Source organism: Plecotus auritus (genome assembly GCF_963455305.1).
Source record: "Plecotus auritus genome assembly, chromosome: 6".
NCBI classification, from domain to species: domain Eukaryota; kingdom Metazoa; phylum Chordata; class Mammalia; order Chiroptera; family Vespertilionidae; genus Plecotus; species Plecotus auritus.
Window position 1 is genome coordinate 140,218,505 of NC_137773.1, and position 19,875 is coordinate 140,238,379.

The 19,875-nt window shown below is 38.1% G+C and overlaps 1 protein-coding gene across 21 annotated transcripts in view; it reads left to right on the plus strand.

Annotated features, from left to right (window-relative positions):
* SETD5 (SET domain containing 5) overlaps positions 1–19,875 on the plus strand; it is an 85,140-nt gene that overhangs the window by 39,322 nt on the left and 25,943 nt on the right. For 4 of the 21 annotated variants that reach the window (XM_080675769.1, XM_080675759.1, XM_080675750.1 and 1 more), the window contains 15 exons: positions 760–865; positions 1,249–1,400; positions 1,739–1,797; positions 2,271–2,449; positions 3,360–3,398; positions 6,505–6,747; positions 8,550–8,698; positions 9,087–9,204; positions 9,882–9,991; positions 11,138–11,390; positions 11,960–12,043; positions 12,775–13,032; positions 13,709–14,029; positions 14,432–14,674; positions 19,270–19,399. In XM_080675769.1, the coding sequence (XP_080531895.1) occupies positions 760–865; positions 1,249–1,400; positions 1,739–1,797; positions 2,271–2,449; positions 3,360–3,398; positions 6,505–6,747; positions 8,550–8,698; positions 9,087–9,204; positions 9,882–9,991; positions 11,138–11,390; positions 11,960–12,043; positions 12,775–13,032; positions 13,709–14,029; positions 14,432–14,674; positions 19,270–19,399 (2,444 nt within the window). Of the gene's footprint in view, positions 1–289; positions 483–759; positions 866–959; positions 1,097–1,191; positions 1,401–1,738; positions 1,798–2,270; positions 2,450–2,469; positions 2,678–3,359; positions 3,399–6,504; positions 6,748–8,549; positions 8,699–9,086; positions 9,205–9,881; positions 9,992–11,137; positions 11,391–11,959; positions 12,044–12,774; positions 13,033–13,708; positions 14,030–14,431; positions 14,675–19,269; positions 19,400–19,875 lie in introns of those variants that run through there. The other 17 variants (XM_080675763.1, XM_080675761.1, XM_080675758.1 and 14 more) reach the window with 9 other exon arrangements.

Below are 19,875 nucleotides of genomic sequence, written 5' to 3' on the forward strand. Positions count from 1 at the left end.
TAAATGAATTAATATATATATACAGTACCTAGAAAATAATAGGAAATGCAAATTGGTAGTCACTATTGCTGTTGTCATTAGACTAACAAAACATCTCAGTAGAGTTTTTATTATTTTAAAGTTCTATTATATTTATCATGCAGCTATAAGATAATTGTGTCCTTGATATGCTTGCATGTCATTGGTGGATGAGAAGTTATTACTCTAATATTTGAAAGGTGTTTGGGGGTTCATCAAGATGAGAGGTATAAATATAAGATGCCATTGTTTTTACCTGTACTTTCTTCAGGGTATCCAGTCTTGGTAGTGAATGGAAGAGGGCCTGGTCCCTGGGGCAGTGCAGAAGGCACTTTCATCATCTCACTCACTGCAAATGTCATGTGAGGTTTCATGGAAGTATTAAGAGATCCAATTAAGAAGAATAGTTCTGAGTCTAAAGCAGCCCAGAGTGGCTTCTCTAGGGGAAACTCCCTGCTCAGCTGGTACGTTTGTGTTTGTCATTAGGGACACCTTGTATCCCAGGTGCCTGCCTTGAGACATCTGCCTGTACTGGCTTCATGTTGCACACAAATCCACATTTAATAACACTCGTAGTGTTATTTATAGGCTTAGTTGTGTTAATCAGATTATTTCACTGAGTTCTTTATTCTAGTAGCTGGTGGTTGTGGAAAGAGGAGGGGTTAGAATGGGAAGTTAAGTTTTAGTTTAAGGGAAGATTAGGTGTTATGCTATCATGCATTGCTTTTCGCCTTTGTGCAGCCCTGAATCTGTGGAGGCTAGTCCAGCAGTTAATGAGAAGAGCGTGTATTCCACTCATAATTATGGGACCACTCAGAGGCATGGGTGTCGAGGACTGCCTTATGCTGTGAGTATGCATTTGTTTCTCTCCAAAGCAGTGATCTTCCTGGAGTGTAATCCATTCTTATACATTGTGACTTTCTTGCAATGTTTATATGCAGCATGACGAAGTTGCCCCTTTTGCACTTCCCTGCCTCCAGCGGACGTCTAGCCCTGCATCATTGTTCTTGTTTTTATGTCCCAGTTGACCTTGGCATTTTGTTTTATCACTTTCCTGGTTGAAGCCAAAAAACGAAGGGTACTACTTTCTTCTTTCTTTCCATATGTACCATACTTTAGGGGAGAGAGGGGCCAGTGTTTGGACACTGTTGATTTAAAAAATCTTATTTTCAGGATCATAATTACGGAGCCCCTCCTCCTCCGACACCTCCTGCTTCTCCCCCTGTCCAGACGATCATCCCTCGTTCTGACCTGAATGGCCTGCCGTCGCCCGTAGAGGAACGCTGTGGAGACAGCCCGAACTCTGAAGGAGAGACTGTTCCTACCTGGTGTCCTTGTGGTCTTTCTCAGGATGGCTTCCTTCTCAACTGTGACAAGTGCAGGTAAGATCATGTTCCATCTAAATTCAAGCCTGGGTTGCTGGGATTAGGGTTTCTTATTAGTAGGGAAAAGCTCAAAGTATTCTTTCTTGTGTTTGTTAATGTAGATGATTCCTTAGTGCTCCTTGGCTCGAATTCTCTGCACTAGGTGAGAATTGCTGACAACAAGGAATGAGAGATTGATGTTAAAGCTATTGAATTTGATATGAAATTTAATGTCCTGGAAACTTTTGGTAGGTGGGAGGAAGGGGGTAGTGTATACAGAGACACATCTCCCATGTGTGCAATGACATGCTGCATGCTGTTGGAAGGACTACTTTAAGTTTATTTTCCATCTTTAGGGGAATGAGCAGGGGGAAGGTTATTAGACTTCATCGGCGGAAGCAGGACAACATATCAGGTGAGCAGAAGATGGGTTATGCCCATATTTTGACATAAAATATTTTATATTTTAAGTATTTGTCTAAACCCCTTCTGTAAGTTCCCATGGTCCCTAGCTCATTTCACGGAAAGAGATGGAAGTCCTCTGAAGACCACTATGTAATTCTCTTAATGTCCATAAATGACATTTTAGCCCTGTAGCAATCAAAATATTTCTTGTGAGCACAGAAAATCAGATCCTTTTTCTATGTTACGTACTGAAACAATGGGGCTTTGGGTCTGATTATAAGGGGAGAAATATATACAATATAGAACAGTTTATTTGCTTACTGTTTTCAAATGGAAGGTGGGTATTTATATTGTTCTACAGATAGATTTAGTAGTAGAAGTAATGACTTACTATATTATGGAATAAATCTAACAGAATAAGCTGCTTTAATATGCTTTTGAATGTTTATATAATGTGAACTATGAAATAACCTTCTTTTTCAGGTGGGGACAGCAGTGCAACAGAAAGCTGGGATGAGGAGCTTTCTCCTTCCACTGTGTTGTATACAGCAACACAGCACACACCTACAAGCATCACCTTAACTGTTAGAAGAACCAAACCCAAGAAGCGGAAAAAGAGTCCAGAAAAGGGTCGTGCAGCACCAAAGACAAAGAAAATCAAGGTATGGAGGGTAAAGTATCTTAAATAGACGTATGTCTGAAATAGCTCAAATTTTGGACCAAGAATGCACCAAAATTCTTTTAAGAATTTGATCCAGATGTTTGAAGGGCCACTTTTGCTCTACTTGCAAAAATCGGCTAATCTGTTGTCAACATGTAGACCAACCTCTCTTCTGCCACTCCATACCATCACAACTGGCACAAAGTTTCTTCTCCAAGCCCCATCCCAGGTATGAAATCCTAGCCCCAACTGGTAACAAGCCCATATGTGCTACAGCCTCCAGTCTAGGCTTCCACTATCCTTACAGTATCTCCCTGCCTCCTCAGCCCAAAGTAGTCTGAAATTCTTGTCCTGGTACATGCCTACTTCATGTCATTGGATTGATTTATTTCCTTGTTTCAAAAAATTAGGAAATGTCTCTTGAATGGTCTAGGCTTCCTCAGTGTTGTGGTCACTTTCCTGTATTCTAGGAGAAACCTCTTCTTTTTTGTGTTCTTCCCATCATGGCAACTTTGTTGCTCCTAGGTGACTTGCCCATCCCTTGCTAAGGGTATTGGTCTTTGTTTCCTTCTTAATTTCAAAACTGGTAAATCTGCCACCTTACTTAATGTTTTAATTTACTTTTTCTTTTAGTGTCAGGTGTGTATATAGGATTTAAGTGATGCATGCTCTTCCCTGTTAATTACCTAGTTTCACAAAGGGAAGTCCTGGAGTTAGCCACAGGGTTCACTCTCCTTGACCTACCCCTATTCTTGATAATAGTGTGGGGAATTCAATTATATTTGTTACCTAGGGAAAAGGGGACAGGCTAGAACACTAGTTCTTGCCTTAGTTTTAGTCTCAGATAGGTATAACTGTCATTCTTGGTACCAAGTTTTGTTTTGTTCTACTTGTTTTCCTCTTTGGGATAGGCATTTCGAGAGGGATCCCGGAAGTCCTTGCGGATGAAGGTAAGGGGTATTCTTCCCTGATGCTGTGTTTTACTACACTGTGATCTTGCATTTTGGTTAGCTTCTTTCCTGACATTGATGGTCTGGGAATCTTGGATTCTACTTTTTGTTAGTTTGTAATTGTTGCCATTGGTTTTCATAGAGCCTTTCTCCAAAGTAGATTTTCTTGGCCATTTTCTGAAATATTTTCTCTTTCTGTAATTAGCTTTCATTTGTTGGTTTTTCATTAGGTGCTTTTCTAGGGGTAAGTGACATTTTGCCAAATAAAATGAGGCAGATATGTTCTGTTATTGTGTTTGGCCTCAACCTCAGGACAGGTTTTTCTGGTAAAATAAGATCTCTTATGTACCGACCCTAGGACCATATGGGCTTTAGTCACCAGTTGGAAGGATAATTTTCATCAGTAGGAAAGTGGTATTTATTGATAGGATCTACTCTTACTGGAATTACTTACATTTGAACTGTTTTCTTCTGGCATATTTATTTGATATAGAAGATTCCGATGGCTGATGTGTTTCTTTTCTTCGGTTATCAAATAAAAGAGCTTATGAGGCATGATTTTGGATAACAGAGAATAAAGAAATTATGTGCAATGGACTTTAGGTACTGGGTGACAAAAACAGAATTTGCCCAAAGGAGATTTGATTGTACTATCTGGTATTTCCCTATAAGTATCCATATCCCTAAATATATAAATGATAAAAAAGCAGAATCTTTCCTGTTGACCGTTATATGGGGAAAACATAAAATATTTTAGTGAAGATAAGCTTTATTAGGATATATATGTGTGTGTGTGTGTATATATATGGAGTACAACATGACTGATGTTATCAAAGATTACAGGTGGCATTTTATCTAAAATTTGAAGACCTTGCCTTGTATATACCTATAAATAGACTGGTACATATCTGTAGAAGAGATGGGAAGAAGACTTAGAGCCCAAGAGCATCAGAGTCTTGATTAGAACACAACTTAATTATCTCCTTCAAGGGGCTAAGTTTGCTTTAACTGCCCCTTTATTTTTGTCTCCTTTGCTTACAGGGAGCCTTTAAATAGAGTTATAGAACAGACAAAGGCTTATCCTAAGTGTTAAGCTCTTATCAGCTATTATAATTTGTCTTTAGAGATTTGAAATGTTTTGAAAGCTGTTGACCAACTCTCCAGAAAAGTACACATAAACCCCAAATATTGCTTGTTATTTCAACATGTTGACACATAGTCCCATAAACATGCTAAAATTTAGACAATAAAAAAATACTAGTCAGTTTATTTTAATTCTCATACCAGAATTTTAAATTGAGTTGCAAATTTTGTACTCAGAATTCCTTATTAGTAAGAACTTCACCAATGATCTAGGTGATAGCGTAAGAATAGGAAGAATCTATCATTTGGATTTTTAATCCCAAAGTCAGGCACTTCCCTACTTGGAGACTACTCAAAATTTCTCAACTTTGACACTACTGACATTTTGAACCAAGAAATTCCAAGGGAGCTGTTTTTTGCATTGTAGGCTGTTAAACAACATCTTTGGCATCTACCCACTAGTACCAATAACACACAGGTGTGATAATAAAAAACGACTTCAGATATTAACAAATGTCTCCTTATGGGCAAATTACCTCTGGTTGAGAACCACTATTCTAAACCTACTGAGATAGGGTGTTCAGTACCCAGAAGAATGGGACAGCAGATTAGACAGAGTTGTATTAATGAGTAACATGATACTGTGGCAAAGGCTTCCCGTATACATTGAGTTTAATAAGTCAAAAGTTTAGTGATCCCTACTGGTTGCTTAAACTTAGGAATACTGTTTGGGCATCCATAATCCTCAGTCTTATAAGCAAGCACCCTTAAGTCTTAGGTTTTGCACTTTTTTTTTTTTTCCTCAGCTGTTACTGACATCTCAAGCAGATGATATTCTGTTCTCAGTGTGTTGGTCTTAGGTGTTTCTTAGATCCTTTGTTGTTCAGTCTTTTGGACTCTAGCATGAAATGTAAAAAACAGTCGTATTGATATTTTCCTTTTCCTTTCATGGGGAAAGGATGGTAGACAACAGTCAGTTAAAACCAGTGACACAAATATGAAAGAAAGCAATTGTTACAGTAGGTATAAATGTTTTCTATATCACTCATGGAAAGTATGTTTAATTTTCTTATGCCTGTTTTTGCAAGCTTAGTGTGGACATTATTTATGAGTAGCTTTGTTACTATACTGTCTTTTCCTTCTAATCATCACTAATATGACATCATCACAATTGTTTGTTTTGTTTTCTGATGGCACCTTAAGTCTTGAGCTCCAGAGACGAGAGCATGTGTCAGACTTAAACTCTGTCTCTGTAGCTCAAACACACAAAAAACTGTCTGTTTAGGATAATGCTTATGTGATATAATAATATTTTCTTAGTTCTGTCACCATAGAGGGCAATGGTTTTCCCTAGAGAAGTATAGTAAAGTACCTCTCAGCATTTTCCAAACTCTACCTACCCACCCCCTCTCCTCACCTCAGCTCTTCAGAGTGTGGCTATTGAAACTGTCGAAAATAGAGTGTTAGAAAGATACTCTCCAGAATGATAGCTTTTTCTATGGGAAATGAGATGATGGGTCACATGTATATTTCAAGTGAACATGTAATGATTGTATAATGAACATAAGTCACACAAAAAACAAAAACATTCTCCTAGAGAGAAGTAAAATACTATCAGTTTGGGCTGGCACACTAATGGAGATGTCCAAGAAATACTGAAATTTAAGTGATATGATATTTGAGAGGTCTCTTGTTCATTTTCATGAAAATTTTCTTCTTAACTTGATTTTTATTACTTAAAAATGTTCATAAAAACACAGTGATGGGATAGAACTATGATCCAGATTAATTTCTCACTTTAGAAATGAGGAAACTAAACTTTTTTAAGTTGTTTAAGGCTTCCCTGCTCTTTGGTAATGAAACCATTATAGAAGCCAAATCCCCTGACTCCCAGGCATTACTCTTTTATGCCACACCAACTGCCAGTTAAAAACAAATTTTCTGAGACTCAGCCTCTTTCCCCCCTCCCCCCTCCAATTTTTATTCATGGACTCTGCTAACCTACCTACTTTGTTCTCTACAGAATTCTCCTTCTGAAGCACAGAATTTAGATGAGAATACAACTGAGGGATGGGAAAATCGGATAAGACTATGGACTGATCAGTATGAAGAAGCTTTCACTAATCAGTACAGTGCAGATGTACAGAATGCCCTTGAACAACATCTACATTCTAGCAAGGAATTTGTGGGCAAACCTGCTATTTTAGACACTATCAATAAGACTGAATTGGCCTGCAATAATACAGTTATTGGTTCCCAAATGCAGGTAAGGATAAAAGGATTAATGGCTCAAAGTGCTTGATTTTTAAGAACTCAGAAAGAGAGTTTATATTGGAATTATCAAATCTTTCAAATTTACAAGGACTTAGAATAACAAATTAGCTAGCTACTGAGCATCTTTAACCAAAAGCAGATTATAGTTGCCCTAGCTGATTTGCTTAGTGGTTAAGAGTGTCGACCCGCCAACTGAATGGTCGCATGTTCGATTCTGGGCAAGGGCACACACCTCAGTTGCAGGCTGGATTCCTGGCACCAGTCAGGGCACATGCAGGAGGCACCCAATCAATGTGTCTCTCTCACATTGATATTTCTCTCTCTTGTCTCCCCTCTTTCTTCCACTCTAAAAATGAGCCCGGCGGGCATGGCCCAGTGGTTGTGTGTCTGCCTATGAGCCAGGGGGTTATGGTTCAATTCCTGGTCAGGGCACATGCCCAAGTTGTGGGCTCTGTTCCCAGTGTGAGGCATGTAGGAGGCAGCCAATCAATGATTCTCATCATTGATGTTTCGATCTCTCTCTCCCTTCCTCTCTGAAATCAATAAAAAATAATGTTTTAAAAAAATCAGTAGTAGTGGGGGGAGTTATAGTAACTGGACACTATTCAGTTACTTATTTTTAGACTATCTTTATTAATTAAAAATATATAAGTTAAGATAGGAAATTTTATACAGCCTCAGTAGGAAGTATTAAGCTTAATAGAAAGCTAAGCTCTCTTCCTTCCCCTTCCCCCATTCTTATATTAGACATAGACCACTAAAATCTTAATTATGCTTTTTTCTTGGATTTTTAAAAATATTTTCACTGATTTCAGAGAGGAAGGGAGAGACAGACAGAGAAAGAAATATCAATGGTAAGATAGAATCATCAATTGGCTACTTCCCCACAAGCCCCCTATCAGAGAAGAACCCAGAACCTGGGCATGTGCCCTGACTGGGAATCAAACCATGACCTCCTGGTTCATAGATAGATGCTCAACCACTTAGCCCCTCTGGCCGGACTTGTATCTTTTCTTGATGTCATTGGGCCCAAATTAAGCTGTGAAGGTGTGAGGTAATGTGGCAGGTTCACCACATGGAATTCGTTTCCTAGAAATACTGACCTTTTCATCAACTCAAAAATTTCTAGCTGGCTTGGCTCAGTGGGTAGAACATCAGCCTGCAGACTGAAGGGTCCCGGGTTCAATTCCAGTCAAGGGCACATGCCCAGGTTGCAGGCTCAATCCCCAGTTGCGGGGGAGTGCAGGAGGCAGCCAATCAATGAGTCTCTCTCATTATTAATGTTTCTCTCTCTCTCCCTCTCCCTTCTCTAAAAATCAATAAAAATATATGGAAAAAATTTTCTGATCATTGAGCTAAATAATATATACAAATACATCTTATAAACATTGGTGTTTTTTCCTCAGGAAATACTATTGTCCACACTATAGGCCCAGTGCACGAAATTTGAGCTCTGGGGCAGGGGGGGGGCGGGGTGGGATTCCTCAGCCCCGTCTGCGCCCTCTTGCAGTCCGGGACCCCTCACTCCTTACCACCTCCCTGCTTGCCGCTCCTTAGTGCAGCCATGCAGGCGGGAGCGGCTCCCGCCACCACCACTGCACTCACCAGCTGTGAGCCTGGCTTCTGGCTGAGCAGCACTCCCCCTGTGGGAACGCACTGACCACCAAGGGTCAGCTCTTCCCCCTGGTGGTCAGTGCACATCATAGCAACTGGTCATTCTGCCGTAACTGTCGCTTAGGCTTTTATTATATAGATGTTGCTGCAGTCTAATGTTAATACTCTGGTTTTATTCAGCTACAGTTGGGAAGAGTCACTCGTGTTCAAAAGCACCGGAAGATCCTGAGGGCTGCACGAGATTTGGCTTTGGACACTCTTATAATAGAGTATCGAGGGAAAGTCATGTTACGACAGCAATTTGAGGTCAATGGGCATTTCTTCAAAAAGTAAGAATATCATCTTGTGAGCAGTGAGGGCTAAAGTGGGCCTGGCTGAGCCATATCACTATAAAAACCATTCTGGTTGATAGGATACTTACTCTCTTGGGGAAAAGATTACAGCTTAAATAATCTCATTCGTGTCTGCCATTGCTAGAGAAGTGTGAATAAGTCTGCAAATTGTTTAATGTATAAAGTGGTAATGACTCCAGGCCAAGCATTCCTTGCTTTGTGCTTATTCTTTAATCAAAAGCAGACAAGCATGTGATATTTTCCAAGTTTAGGCATTGCAAAAGACTTCTGCTTCTTCTGTCAGCATGTGCTTTATATTTGAAGTCACGGGGTGGCCTTTTTATTTGTGTTGAGAATTACAGGAATTTTTAAATTATATCCCTAGACCATACCCCTTTGTGCTCTTCTACTCAAAATTCAATGGTGTAGAGATGTGTGTGGATGCACGTACTTTCGGTAATGATGCTCGGTTCATCAGAAGATCATGTACACCAAATGCAGAGGTAAGATTTCTGTAGCAACTTCTCTTTGAATGGAATCACCAAAGAATAGAATAAGTCTACTGAAGGAACAGTCTGAAAACTTCACCCAGTTTAAGGTCTGTAAATAATGGTTATGATCTTTAATTGTAAAAGAGAGACAAAAAACAAAAGTAATGATGCTTTTATTCTGACAGGATGGGGGCAAGGAATGAATTCTTTTTAGAGAAGAAGAAGGGAAAAGCATTTGTTAAAGAGAAAGAGTTAGACTGGATAAGAAGTCAAAGAGTTTATAGTAAAGAAGTTGCCATGTAGTAGAAGATGTCATTGGTTCCAAACTAAGCTGTATGGTTAATAGTGCTATAAAAGAGATTCTAGACATTTTTAGAATTGATTAATCAGTGCAACCATATCAAATAAAGCAAGAAACTCCACAGGAGTTTTCTTACAGGCTAAGGAATTTTAATTCTCTGAAAACAGCTTTAATATATAAAATATTAGTCTTACCTTGATTTCTAACATCTTGAGGTTTATTGAACTATACATTTTCAAACAGTTACTATATAATAGTTCCAAATGAAATGATAGAGTTAAGACTACTATAACTCTAAGGGGATAAATTATTTGTATAAACGTTTTTTTCTTTTGGAGAATTTTTGGTCTTTGTGATAAATCATCAATCATAAGTGCTATTCACACAGGTGCGACACATGATTGCAGATGGGATGATTCACCTGTGTATCTATGCCGTGTCTGCTATCACCAAGGATGCTGAAGTCACCATAGCATTTGATTATGAGTACAGTAACTGGTAAGACCTCTAAAACCTTTCCTAACATGAATGGCCTTATATTATTAAGCTATTAAGTCTGCTTTTGTTCCTAAACATTTTTCTCTTTTTTAACTAATCTTTTCATGAGTATTGTATTTTCTGCTTAGAAATTGTGGAGGGAAAGAGATTTGGGGCATTTTTTGTTTTGTTTGTTTTATGGGACATAGATACATAGTATTATACTGCTCAATAGTCTGCTAACCAAATGTATTTTAGTTTACACCTTTATAGCAAGAATAGCAAAAAACGGGTATGTATGACATTCCTAGAAATTGTGACAGCATCAGTTCTGTGCACACAGCAGTTGTGCCAGGGGTCATATAGAATGAGAATTTAAAGGTTCACCCCATCCACTCAGATCATGTCATCTAGTTATATATAACAATACAGAAAAACAGAGATGGCAAATCACAGATGAATATGTGATGGGTTTTATAAAATGGATTATTTTTCTTCCATGGTCCTTTTAGGCAAAAAAGATTATAGATAAATTGGTGTTTGGCACATGTATAAGAAGAAAAGGTATTAATAATATGTGGGGCCCTAGCCAGTTTGGCTCAGTGGATAGAACGTCGGCCTGTGGACTGAGGGGTCCCGGGTTCGATTCCAGTCAAGGGCACATGCCAGGGTTGTGGGCTTGATCCCCAGTGTGGAGTGTGCTGGAGGCAGCCGATCAATGATTCTCTCATCATTGATGTTTCTATCTCTCTCTCTCTCTCCCTTCCTCTCTCTGAAATCAATAAAAATATATAAGAAAAATTAATAATAAGTAGGGAATTAGTGGGTAAAAAAGTTAGTGGTTGAATGTAGACAAAAGATAAGTATAGCCACTTTAGAATTTTTCACTGATTCATTGCTCACTCAATAGCATAAAGACAGTTGGGAGAATTGATTTTAGTGGGGGCTTTCTTTTCTTTCCATTGACCATATGCCAGTGGGAAAAGTTGGGGTTCTGTAGACACAGAGAATATTGAAAGTATTCAAAGGACTCTCTAATGTCTCTCTTTAACTTAATCACACATAATACCAGAAGAAATTACTTTAGTAATATTTCAAAAGAATGAATGGGTAATATAACTGATTTTCAAGGTTACTGAGACAGGCACTTTTGTTTCCTTGGAGCAGTAATTATAAAGTGGACTGTGCATGTCACAAGGGGAACCGGAATTGCCCTATACAGAAAAGGAATCCCAATGCTGCAGAACTGCCACTCCCACCTCCTCCAAGCCTACCCATCATTGGAGCAGAGACAAGACGGAGAAAAGCACGGCGGAAAGAGCTAGAGATGGAGCAGCAGAATGAGGCTGTAGAGGAAGATACCAACCCACAAGCAGAACAAGTTCCTGCTGAGAAAGTGACTGTACCCAGTGACCATGAGGTAATGTTAGTTGGCCAGAGGGTGTTGCTATGGTATTGATCATCTCCAAACGAAGAGGATCCCAGGTTGACACATGTTTTATGTAGGGATCTATAGTAACACTTAATGCCCTTCATATCAAGGTGGGTGCATGATCATTCGTTCCATTCATTCTCTCTTTTTTAAAAAAATATTTTTATTGATTTTGAGGGAAACATCGATGTGAGAGGGAAACATTTATTGGCTGCCTCCTGCACACCCCCTACCAGGGATCAAGCCCAAAACCTAGGTCTGTTCCCTGACTAGGAATTGAACTGGCAACCTTTTGGTGCACGGGACAACGCCCAACGAACTAAGCCACACTGACTAGGGCCTCTCTCTTTTTCTAAACAATGTCAAGAAGATCCTTTTAGCTACTTTCCAGGTTTTAGTCCAGAGAATGGGGCTTGTCTGTGTTTACCATGTGGCCCCACATGAGTAACACTATCAAGCACTAGAAATGATTTCTAGAGAGTTTTAAGCTACTGGAAGGGGGGTTGATTTTTGTCCAAAGCTTAAGAGTACAGCTGAATATTGCCTCTATCTTAAAGGAAATAGACAATCCAGAAGAAAAGGCAGAAGAAGAGAAAGAAGAGGTTACAGATGACCAGGAGAACCCAGCTCATAGCAGGAGGGTGGGTACCTTATAACATCCTTTTGTTAAAGCTGACTCCTACTACCTATAGTATGTGAAGCCCTTCTCTACTGAGTTTGTATCATCTCATTTCTTTGATAACATACTATACCATTATCTGTACATTATAATTTGGATTTTTTTTTTCATAAAGTCAATTTCATTAATGTAGTAGTTGTCTAGTACCTATTGTCGATGATGGTCTTTAGAAGCTTATTACTAACAATCTCATTTCCAAAAAACTGTCTGGTCGAAACAAAATGTGTCTGTTGGGGCTACTTGCTCTGACTTAGAGAAATTTTCCTAAGTTTGTAAGTTTTGACATTTAAAAATCCCTATCAGTCATATAGATTCAAAACTCTTACTTTTTGCTGAAACCATCATGTTTATTTCTGTCCCTCAGAAGAAATTCAAGAAAATCTACTTGGTTATTTTGAACTCTGAAAATGCAGAGAAGTAATTGGTTTTGATGGCTATTTTTCTTTTATTTTAAAGTTTCGAGATAGCTGGCCTTGTTTGAAAAGTTAAGGTTTGACCTCCCTTTAAAATTCTAACACTTACATGAAATATTTCATTTTTAGTTTTTATGTTTTATTTTACAAGATATATGTACTGGTAGTTTTGTAAATGTCTATAAATTTTCATAAATAATATTTCTGAAAAGCTGTTTCCCCCTCATGGTTGAAATTTCCTTCTATGCTAATGCTTTTTTTTTTTTTTTTTTTTTTCTAGACCCGGGAAGATAGGAAGGTTGAAGCCATCATGCATGCTTTTGAAAACTTGGAGAAAAGAAAGAAGCGACGGGATCAGTCCTTAGAACAAAGCAACTCTGACATAGAGGTTACTACCAGTGCCTCAGAGACACCTGTAGGGGAAGAAACAAAAACTGAAACTCCTGAATCTGAAGTTAGCAACTCTGCTTCAAATGTGGCCATCCCAAGCACCCCACAGAGTATTGGGGTGAACACCCGGAGGTCTTCCCAAGCTGGGGTAAGAGAAGAAAATATTCCAGCCTTCAACATCCTTGCTTTTGCTAATGTCAGTTACCTGGTTTTTGGAAATGGTTAAAATTTGAATTTTCAGCTTTATTTCATATTGCGTTTAATAAGGCCATTTTCATCAGCTATGGGATACAGGGAGGCAGAATTGGAATGACCAGACACTTTAGACTAGAATGAAATGTCATATTGTTTCTGCCAGATAAACTCTTGGTGATGAGTTCATAAAAATCATTTGGTTTCTCTTTTGGCCCTTCTGTATAACACAGTCATGCAGCTGCCCTTTCATAGTATTCTCATGGTAAACTCATGCTTCCCTTCCCTACCCTAGCCCTGAATTCTAAGCCTTAAACTAAAATCTCAGTGTCTGGGAAAGAAACAAAGGAGAGAATTGTCTACCTTGCTGAGATCCCTAAAATTAGGTGGCTTCAGCTGACTTTTGACCTATTTTATAAATACTTACAAGAAGAAAAAAAAAATAACCAATACAGCCTATTTAGCTAATTTCACTACTTAAATTTTATAAGAATTACTTTTGAAATTAGTGTTTCTAAATGCTCGCTTTTTTCACCAGTAAACATTCAGAATGCTTAAAGGGAGTAGGGGGTTAGATGGAATGTTTGCTGATAAGAAATTTCTGGTAAGCATTTAATCTGCTGTTGTTACAGGATGTTGCTATAGAAAAGCCAGTCCCCAAACCACCTCCAGCAAAGCCTTCTAGGCCTCGACCGAAGAGTCGAATTTCTCGGTACCGGACCAGTTCAGCCCAAAGACTAAAGCGTCAGAAGCAGGCCATTGCACAGCAGGCAGAGTTGTCACAAGCTGCCTTGGAAGAAGGAGGAAATAACAGTTCAGTAACTCCTACTGAAGCTGGAAGTATAGACAGTTCAGGAGAAAACAGGCAATTAACAGGATCTGACCCAACTATGGCATCAGTAACTGGATCCCATGTCAACCGTGCAGCGTCTAAATACCCCAAAACCAAAAAGGTCAGTCATGAAAACATCTTCATAAGTCTAGTCTGGCAAGGGCTGTGTCTTAGTAAAGTAAGAGGACCTATAATTCCCCAGAAAAAAAAATACTCTAAATATTATTAAATTGACAGTTTTAATAAAATATTTTGACACAGAGGGCTGAAGCCATCCTACTACAGTTCTTTCGTTCCCATAATTTTTAGGCAGAGGTAAATGCTGATATCTGGAAGTATTCCTCCCTTTGTGGTCACAGAGAGGGTGAAAGCAACATCCTTGCATTTTGAATGCCCAATTCATTCTCTGCAGGTGCTGTATCTACCTGTGTCTAGTTTCTAGATGAGATTTGTCTATCATTTAACACAGCTGCCTCTGGCTTTTACATCTGCAGCGTCAACTAATGATCTCTTTTTGCTTTAGTATCTAGTTACAGAATGGTTGAATGACAAAGCTGAGAAGCAAGAATGCCCTGTTGAGTGCCCTTTACGTATCACCACGGACCCAACTGTACTGGCAACGACCCTGAACATGTTACCTGGTCTTATCCATTCCCCGTTAATTTGCACCACCCCCAAACACTACATTCGCTTTGGCTCACCCTTTATCCCTGAGAGACGTCGAAGGCCCCTTCTGCCTGATGGCACGTTCAGCTCCTGTAAAAAGGTATGTCAATGTTTATTTTTAACCTAGGTTGCTTGCAATTCTAACATATCTAACACATTCTCCAGATAGCCACTCTCTTCCCATGTGAGTTTATTATGAGTTATTTGTTCAACCTTGAATACTGATGCATCAAAAGTCAGTGGAACTAAGGTCGGATGTATACTGTGTTTTTGGTGCTCAGTTTGTGAGTATTCATTGTTGTCTTTTCAGAGAGCCCTTGAGGTTACTGAGTTGAGAGCGCACAGCATTTGATGCCTGGGAAGGGAGGGACATTCTGTGTGTGCTCTTGTGGTATTGGTTAAAATGTCCATTTGTGATTTTGAGTGAGATTGGGCCCCAGGTACTCTAAAGTACTTTTGCATAAGTAAAAAATGATCGAATTGTGTTTTAAATTAATTCAATCACTATTATCATTTGAATTAGAGTAGAGGAAATGTCCTACTACAATTGGCATAATTGCTGTTCCTTGATCAAATGACCAGTTGGATTGTTATTCCCTAGTGAATATGGAACCTACTATAAATTCATTCTATCTCTTTCTCTTCCTGTCTCTCCTCTCTCTAGTTACATACTGTTTTGGATCTAGTGGCTGTAGTGTTTGAGTTGTTTGTTTTTGGAATGCTCTTTCTTAATTCCCAGAAGCCCTGAATATTTTCCAAAGGTGTCTCTCAGGAATAGATCATTGCCTCAGACTATAATGTCGTTTTTGTGTTTCTAGAAGTATAGGACACCCTTTCATTTGGCCTTCCTTTGAGGTAGTCTGTTCCCTGGAACACCCTTTTCTCTTATCCTCAGATCTGGATTCAGGCTGCCTTCCTCAGTGTCTGCCATTGCCCTCCTCCACTGGCATCACGTACATGAGGATGCTGCATGTAGATTATTTGATGTGATGAAGTCTCCAACTCCAGGCAGGTCTTCCCTGACTCCTCCAAACTTAAAGCTTTTCTCTTTCCCCAAAGAGCAGAAATTATTTCTTGGGGGGAGGGGGGTTACGAAAGAAGAGCCAGAGTGGTGTGGGATATGGAGGGGAGGAGGGCAACAGGGATCTGTGCACAAAGGAAGGGCCCTACCACTGAATGAGCAGTATACACTGAAGAAAGTCTTTTCCTAATCATACATCTTAACCTAATAAGTATTTGAGTCACTTACTGGTTTATTTGGGGGAAATTCCCAAGTAGAACTAAAGTGCAATTTGACCATGAGATCTTTGCAAAAAGGGTTTGTAGATAATGCAATAACAGATTACTAGACTTCTAAGGATGTTAACTGTTGAAGCATCTTATCAAGCCAGATTGTAGAATCTCCTGTTTTCGTCCTTTATGAAGGTTAGACAGTTATTTAGTACAGATTAATAGTAAAGTCTGAATTGTAAATAGTATAGACTAGCTTCTTGAAATGATGCCTTGATTATTCTGATGCTGGGTTATGGTCTTTCTATTCCCATCTTGCTTTTCCAACTAGCAGAGTCCTGTGAAAACCAAAAACGTATAGAAATAAAACTTAAAATTTGATAGAAAATCTACTTCTTAGAGCTCTTTTTCCCAGGTTATGGTCTAGGGCTTGTATCTGGCTCCATCTTTATATCTCTACTGCCAACAGATAGAAATCCCATTTAACTCATGTTCATGTTATATTCTCCAAATGTGTCTGTCTATCCTTAGTCTTGTTTTATACAGGCTTTGCTCAGGCACTTGTCATCTATATGTATCATACCAGTCAGTCTTCAGGAATTCAGGCTATATACTCTGAATTATCATAGTAAAATTATCTTACTTAAATTGGGTCTTGTTTAAGTTTAGATCTGAACTAAGTTCAAATCACAGCTTTAAGATTTGCTGTTGACATACCAAAATTATATTACAAACTAGAATGTAGCTTTTTATGGGCAAAACTAATAAAATTGGAGCTTTTATCTAGCAGTCGAACTCAGCTTTATACTGGGTGGGGATGAAGATGAGTCATTTGTAGATTGGTTAAAAAGTATTCATCTAGTGCAGAACCTAAGATTTCTGTGATTAAACAAGATTGTAATAAATTTCTGAAGATCCCTTAGAGAAGAATGTAGGTTGAACAGGTAGATGAGAAAAACCATCGTCCATGGGATTAGTTGGAACAGTATATATTATTAATAGGCCTACTGTTTCATATCTAATTAAAGGAGGTACAGGCCTCTTAAGTAAAAAGCAGCGTAAAGTTGTATATGTATATTTGCACCCAGATTTTTAGAGTATTTGACAGAATATTTTATGATCTCCCGGGATGTTCTAAAGTAAATTGAATCATAGTTCTTTAAAAGCATGTTATGGTATGTATGTCTTTTGTTGGATCTTGCTTCACTTCTTATTTTAGAATAGAAGCATTTATAAGTGGCTAAGAAGTCTTTGAAGTAGTGTCCTTCCTTGTTATCTAAATCTTCTCTAAATTTACCTTGAAGGCATAATATATGTATGGCATTTGGTCTCCCGGATTTCTTAGAAAACCATCCTGACTGAAAAATGAAACACTGTGCTTTGCATTGGTAATACACTGGAAGGTTATTAATCTCTGTCTCTATAGATAGCATTGAAATTCAGCTGAACAAGTCCTCCCTGAACACTTGTACTCAGTACTCTGCTACAGACTTTCTTCACCTACAATATCTCACTTAGCCTACATGACAGCCCTGTAAAGTTGGGATTATTGGCCTCAATTTACAGATTAGAGGCTTTGTCTTAGAAGGGTTCAGTAACTTGCCCAGAATTAGGCAGCTAGTAAAAGGCATGGCCAAGTACCAACATAGATCTTTGAACTGAAACCGAAGTTACTTTCTTGCTCTTTATTCTTTAAAATATTTCTCCCTCTCATCTCTGAGCTTCCTAAAAAGTTCTGTAATACAGAGTTTCAGAGAAGGAAGAAATGTTCTTTTGACCTTAACCATAGCTGGGACTCAGGGATGGGGCTATCTAATATTAATTTATTATCTATAGGGGTGATTTGAACTTGTTAGATACAGATGTTCATGTTCCTTTTTTATGAGCCATAAAATAACTGTGTAGACATAAAATAGGGCCAGGAGGAATAGGTTAGATCGTATTTGCTGTGTTTGATCTTATATCCAACCATAGCAGCATCTTATTCCTTAGAATGCCCCTATCCTTCTTTTATTTTTCCTTTTTTTGGTTATCAAATCCAGAATGTAACTTCTTTTATGGGTGCATCTACTTTTCTCTTGGAGGAAAGCACAGTAGCCTCAATTAAGTCTTGTCATCTGCTCGGAAAAGAAAACTTGTACTAAAGGTATCTGTAATTAAGGATTTTACAATCATTTCCTCCTGATCCTAATTTTCTTCATCTGTACCCTACATGCTTTGGACAAGGGACTTCTAAGGTCTTCTCTAAGTCATAAAGAGCTGTGGTTCTGATAGTTCATCTTTATATCAATATTTTGTGTATAAGAGAGTTCATTCTTGGTCTTATTTGGGCTTTTCAGAGACCTGGTCATATTCTACAATGCTGATGTGATTGTTGAGATCTTTTTATATTCTTAGTCACTCTTTTCTCCTCATGTTTACAACTTTATTTTTGCTTTCATTTGGCAGTCCACAATGCCATTTACAAGATAGAAAATTTTTCTCGGTGAAATTTTCCTCACATTATTCCCTAGAAAATAATTGTTTATATTTCTAATCAGGTAAATCTATTAAAATTGCTCTCTTTAGTGAAGAGAATATTTACTTACCTGTAATACTTGTTCTCTAAAGGTGTGAAATTATAAACACCTTTGATCTTCCTATTTGGGGGAGGGTCCTACTCAGAAATTGATGTTTATCAAAATTCGATCTGTCTTATGTCAGGGCAGGAGAGCCACAGAGTGGTGAGCAACCTACAACTGTGTATCTTAAGAGAACACAATTACAGGTAAGAAATTTTCTCTCTTCCACAGGATGCGTAGTCTTACTATTCCAATCTTTTTAGGCTTACTTCCTGACCTTAATTTATTTTTCATCATTTAGATTCTAGTATTCACTAAAAAAAAAAAATGTGACTTTTCCCCTTTTTTATTTCTGCAGATCATTTATTCTGGTTATTTGCATTATGTATGCATAATTTAACCAACTACTTGATAGGGAGATAAAAATTAACAGGATATTCCATCTGAGAGTAGACCTTTTAGAAGTATGTTGGTACCTGTAGTGAAGAGCTGTTTGTTCTTTTATCTTCCTTCTTGGCACTTATTTTATGTGCTACTTTCATCCTATATGATCACTCTCTTAAATAAATGCTAAGGTTTCTTCCTATCTCTTTCCATTTCCCCCATTCTAAGCAGTATGAAAAGTTGAGTAATCATTTTTTATTGGTTTCGGTTTTTTAATGAGATCTCATTATGTGTAATCTAGGTTTTCTCAATTTTGCCCAGTAAAAGGAATTGATGGGTAATATTCCAATATGCTGAAACACAAAAGAAAAAAAAAATACTTGACTATGGAACTGAATGAGTGTGTTGGATTGCATCTCTCACCAGTTGATATGTAATGACCTGGTTAATGCATTTGAAGTAGATATACTAATAGTGTTAAATTATTATTGATAATTTCCTGGTTCTTTTCCCATTATAGCGCTGGATAAAGCAAGCCTTGGAAGAAGGGATGACTCAAACATCATCTGTACCCCAAGAGAGTAGAACTCAGCACCTATACCAAAGTAATGAGAATAGTAACTCTTCTAGTATCTGCAAAGACAATGCAGGTATGTATCTCAAACCTTTCTGAATATATGAGCAATGATTATTTCAGTATGAATACTGAAAAAGTCTGATACAAAAATAAATAGTATTGTTCTTTAAATAGTTACTTTACATCTGTCTTTTTGAGGAAGAGAGATCTCAAGTAAGGGATCATTTTTTCTAGGATGACAAAGTAGGAACTAGACAGTATACAGATAACAGCAGAAACAGTTATTAAGAAGTTAGATATATTTATCAATAAAGAAAAAATTAGATATATTTAAAGCAATTAAGTTTAGGAAATCTTTATTCATATTTATAAAAGGGGAAGTAAGATGTGGGGCACTATTCAGGAGTGAATCACAATTGTAGGTAATTGAGGTGGGTGTGGCTTGGTGAAGGGTAAGTGGATGAATGAAGTAAACAAATTATTAGGAATTGTTTCTTTTAAAAAGGGCTTGCCCTGTTAGCATCAAAATTTTTAGAAGTCAACCTTGAA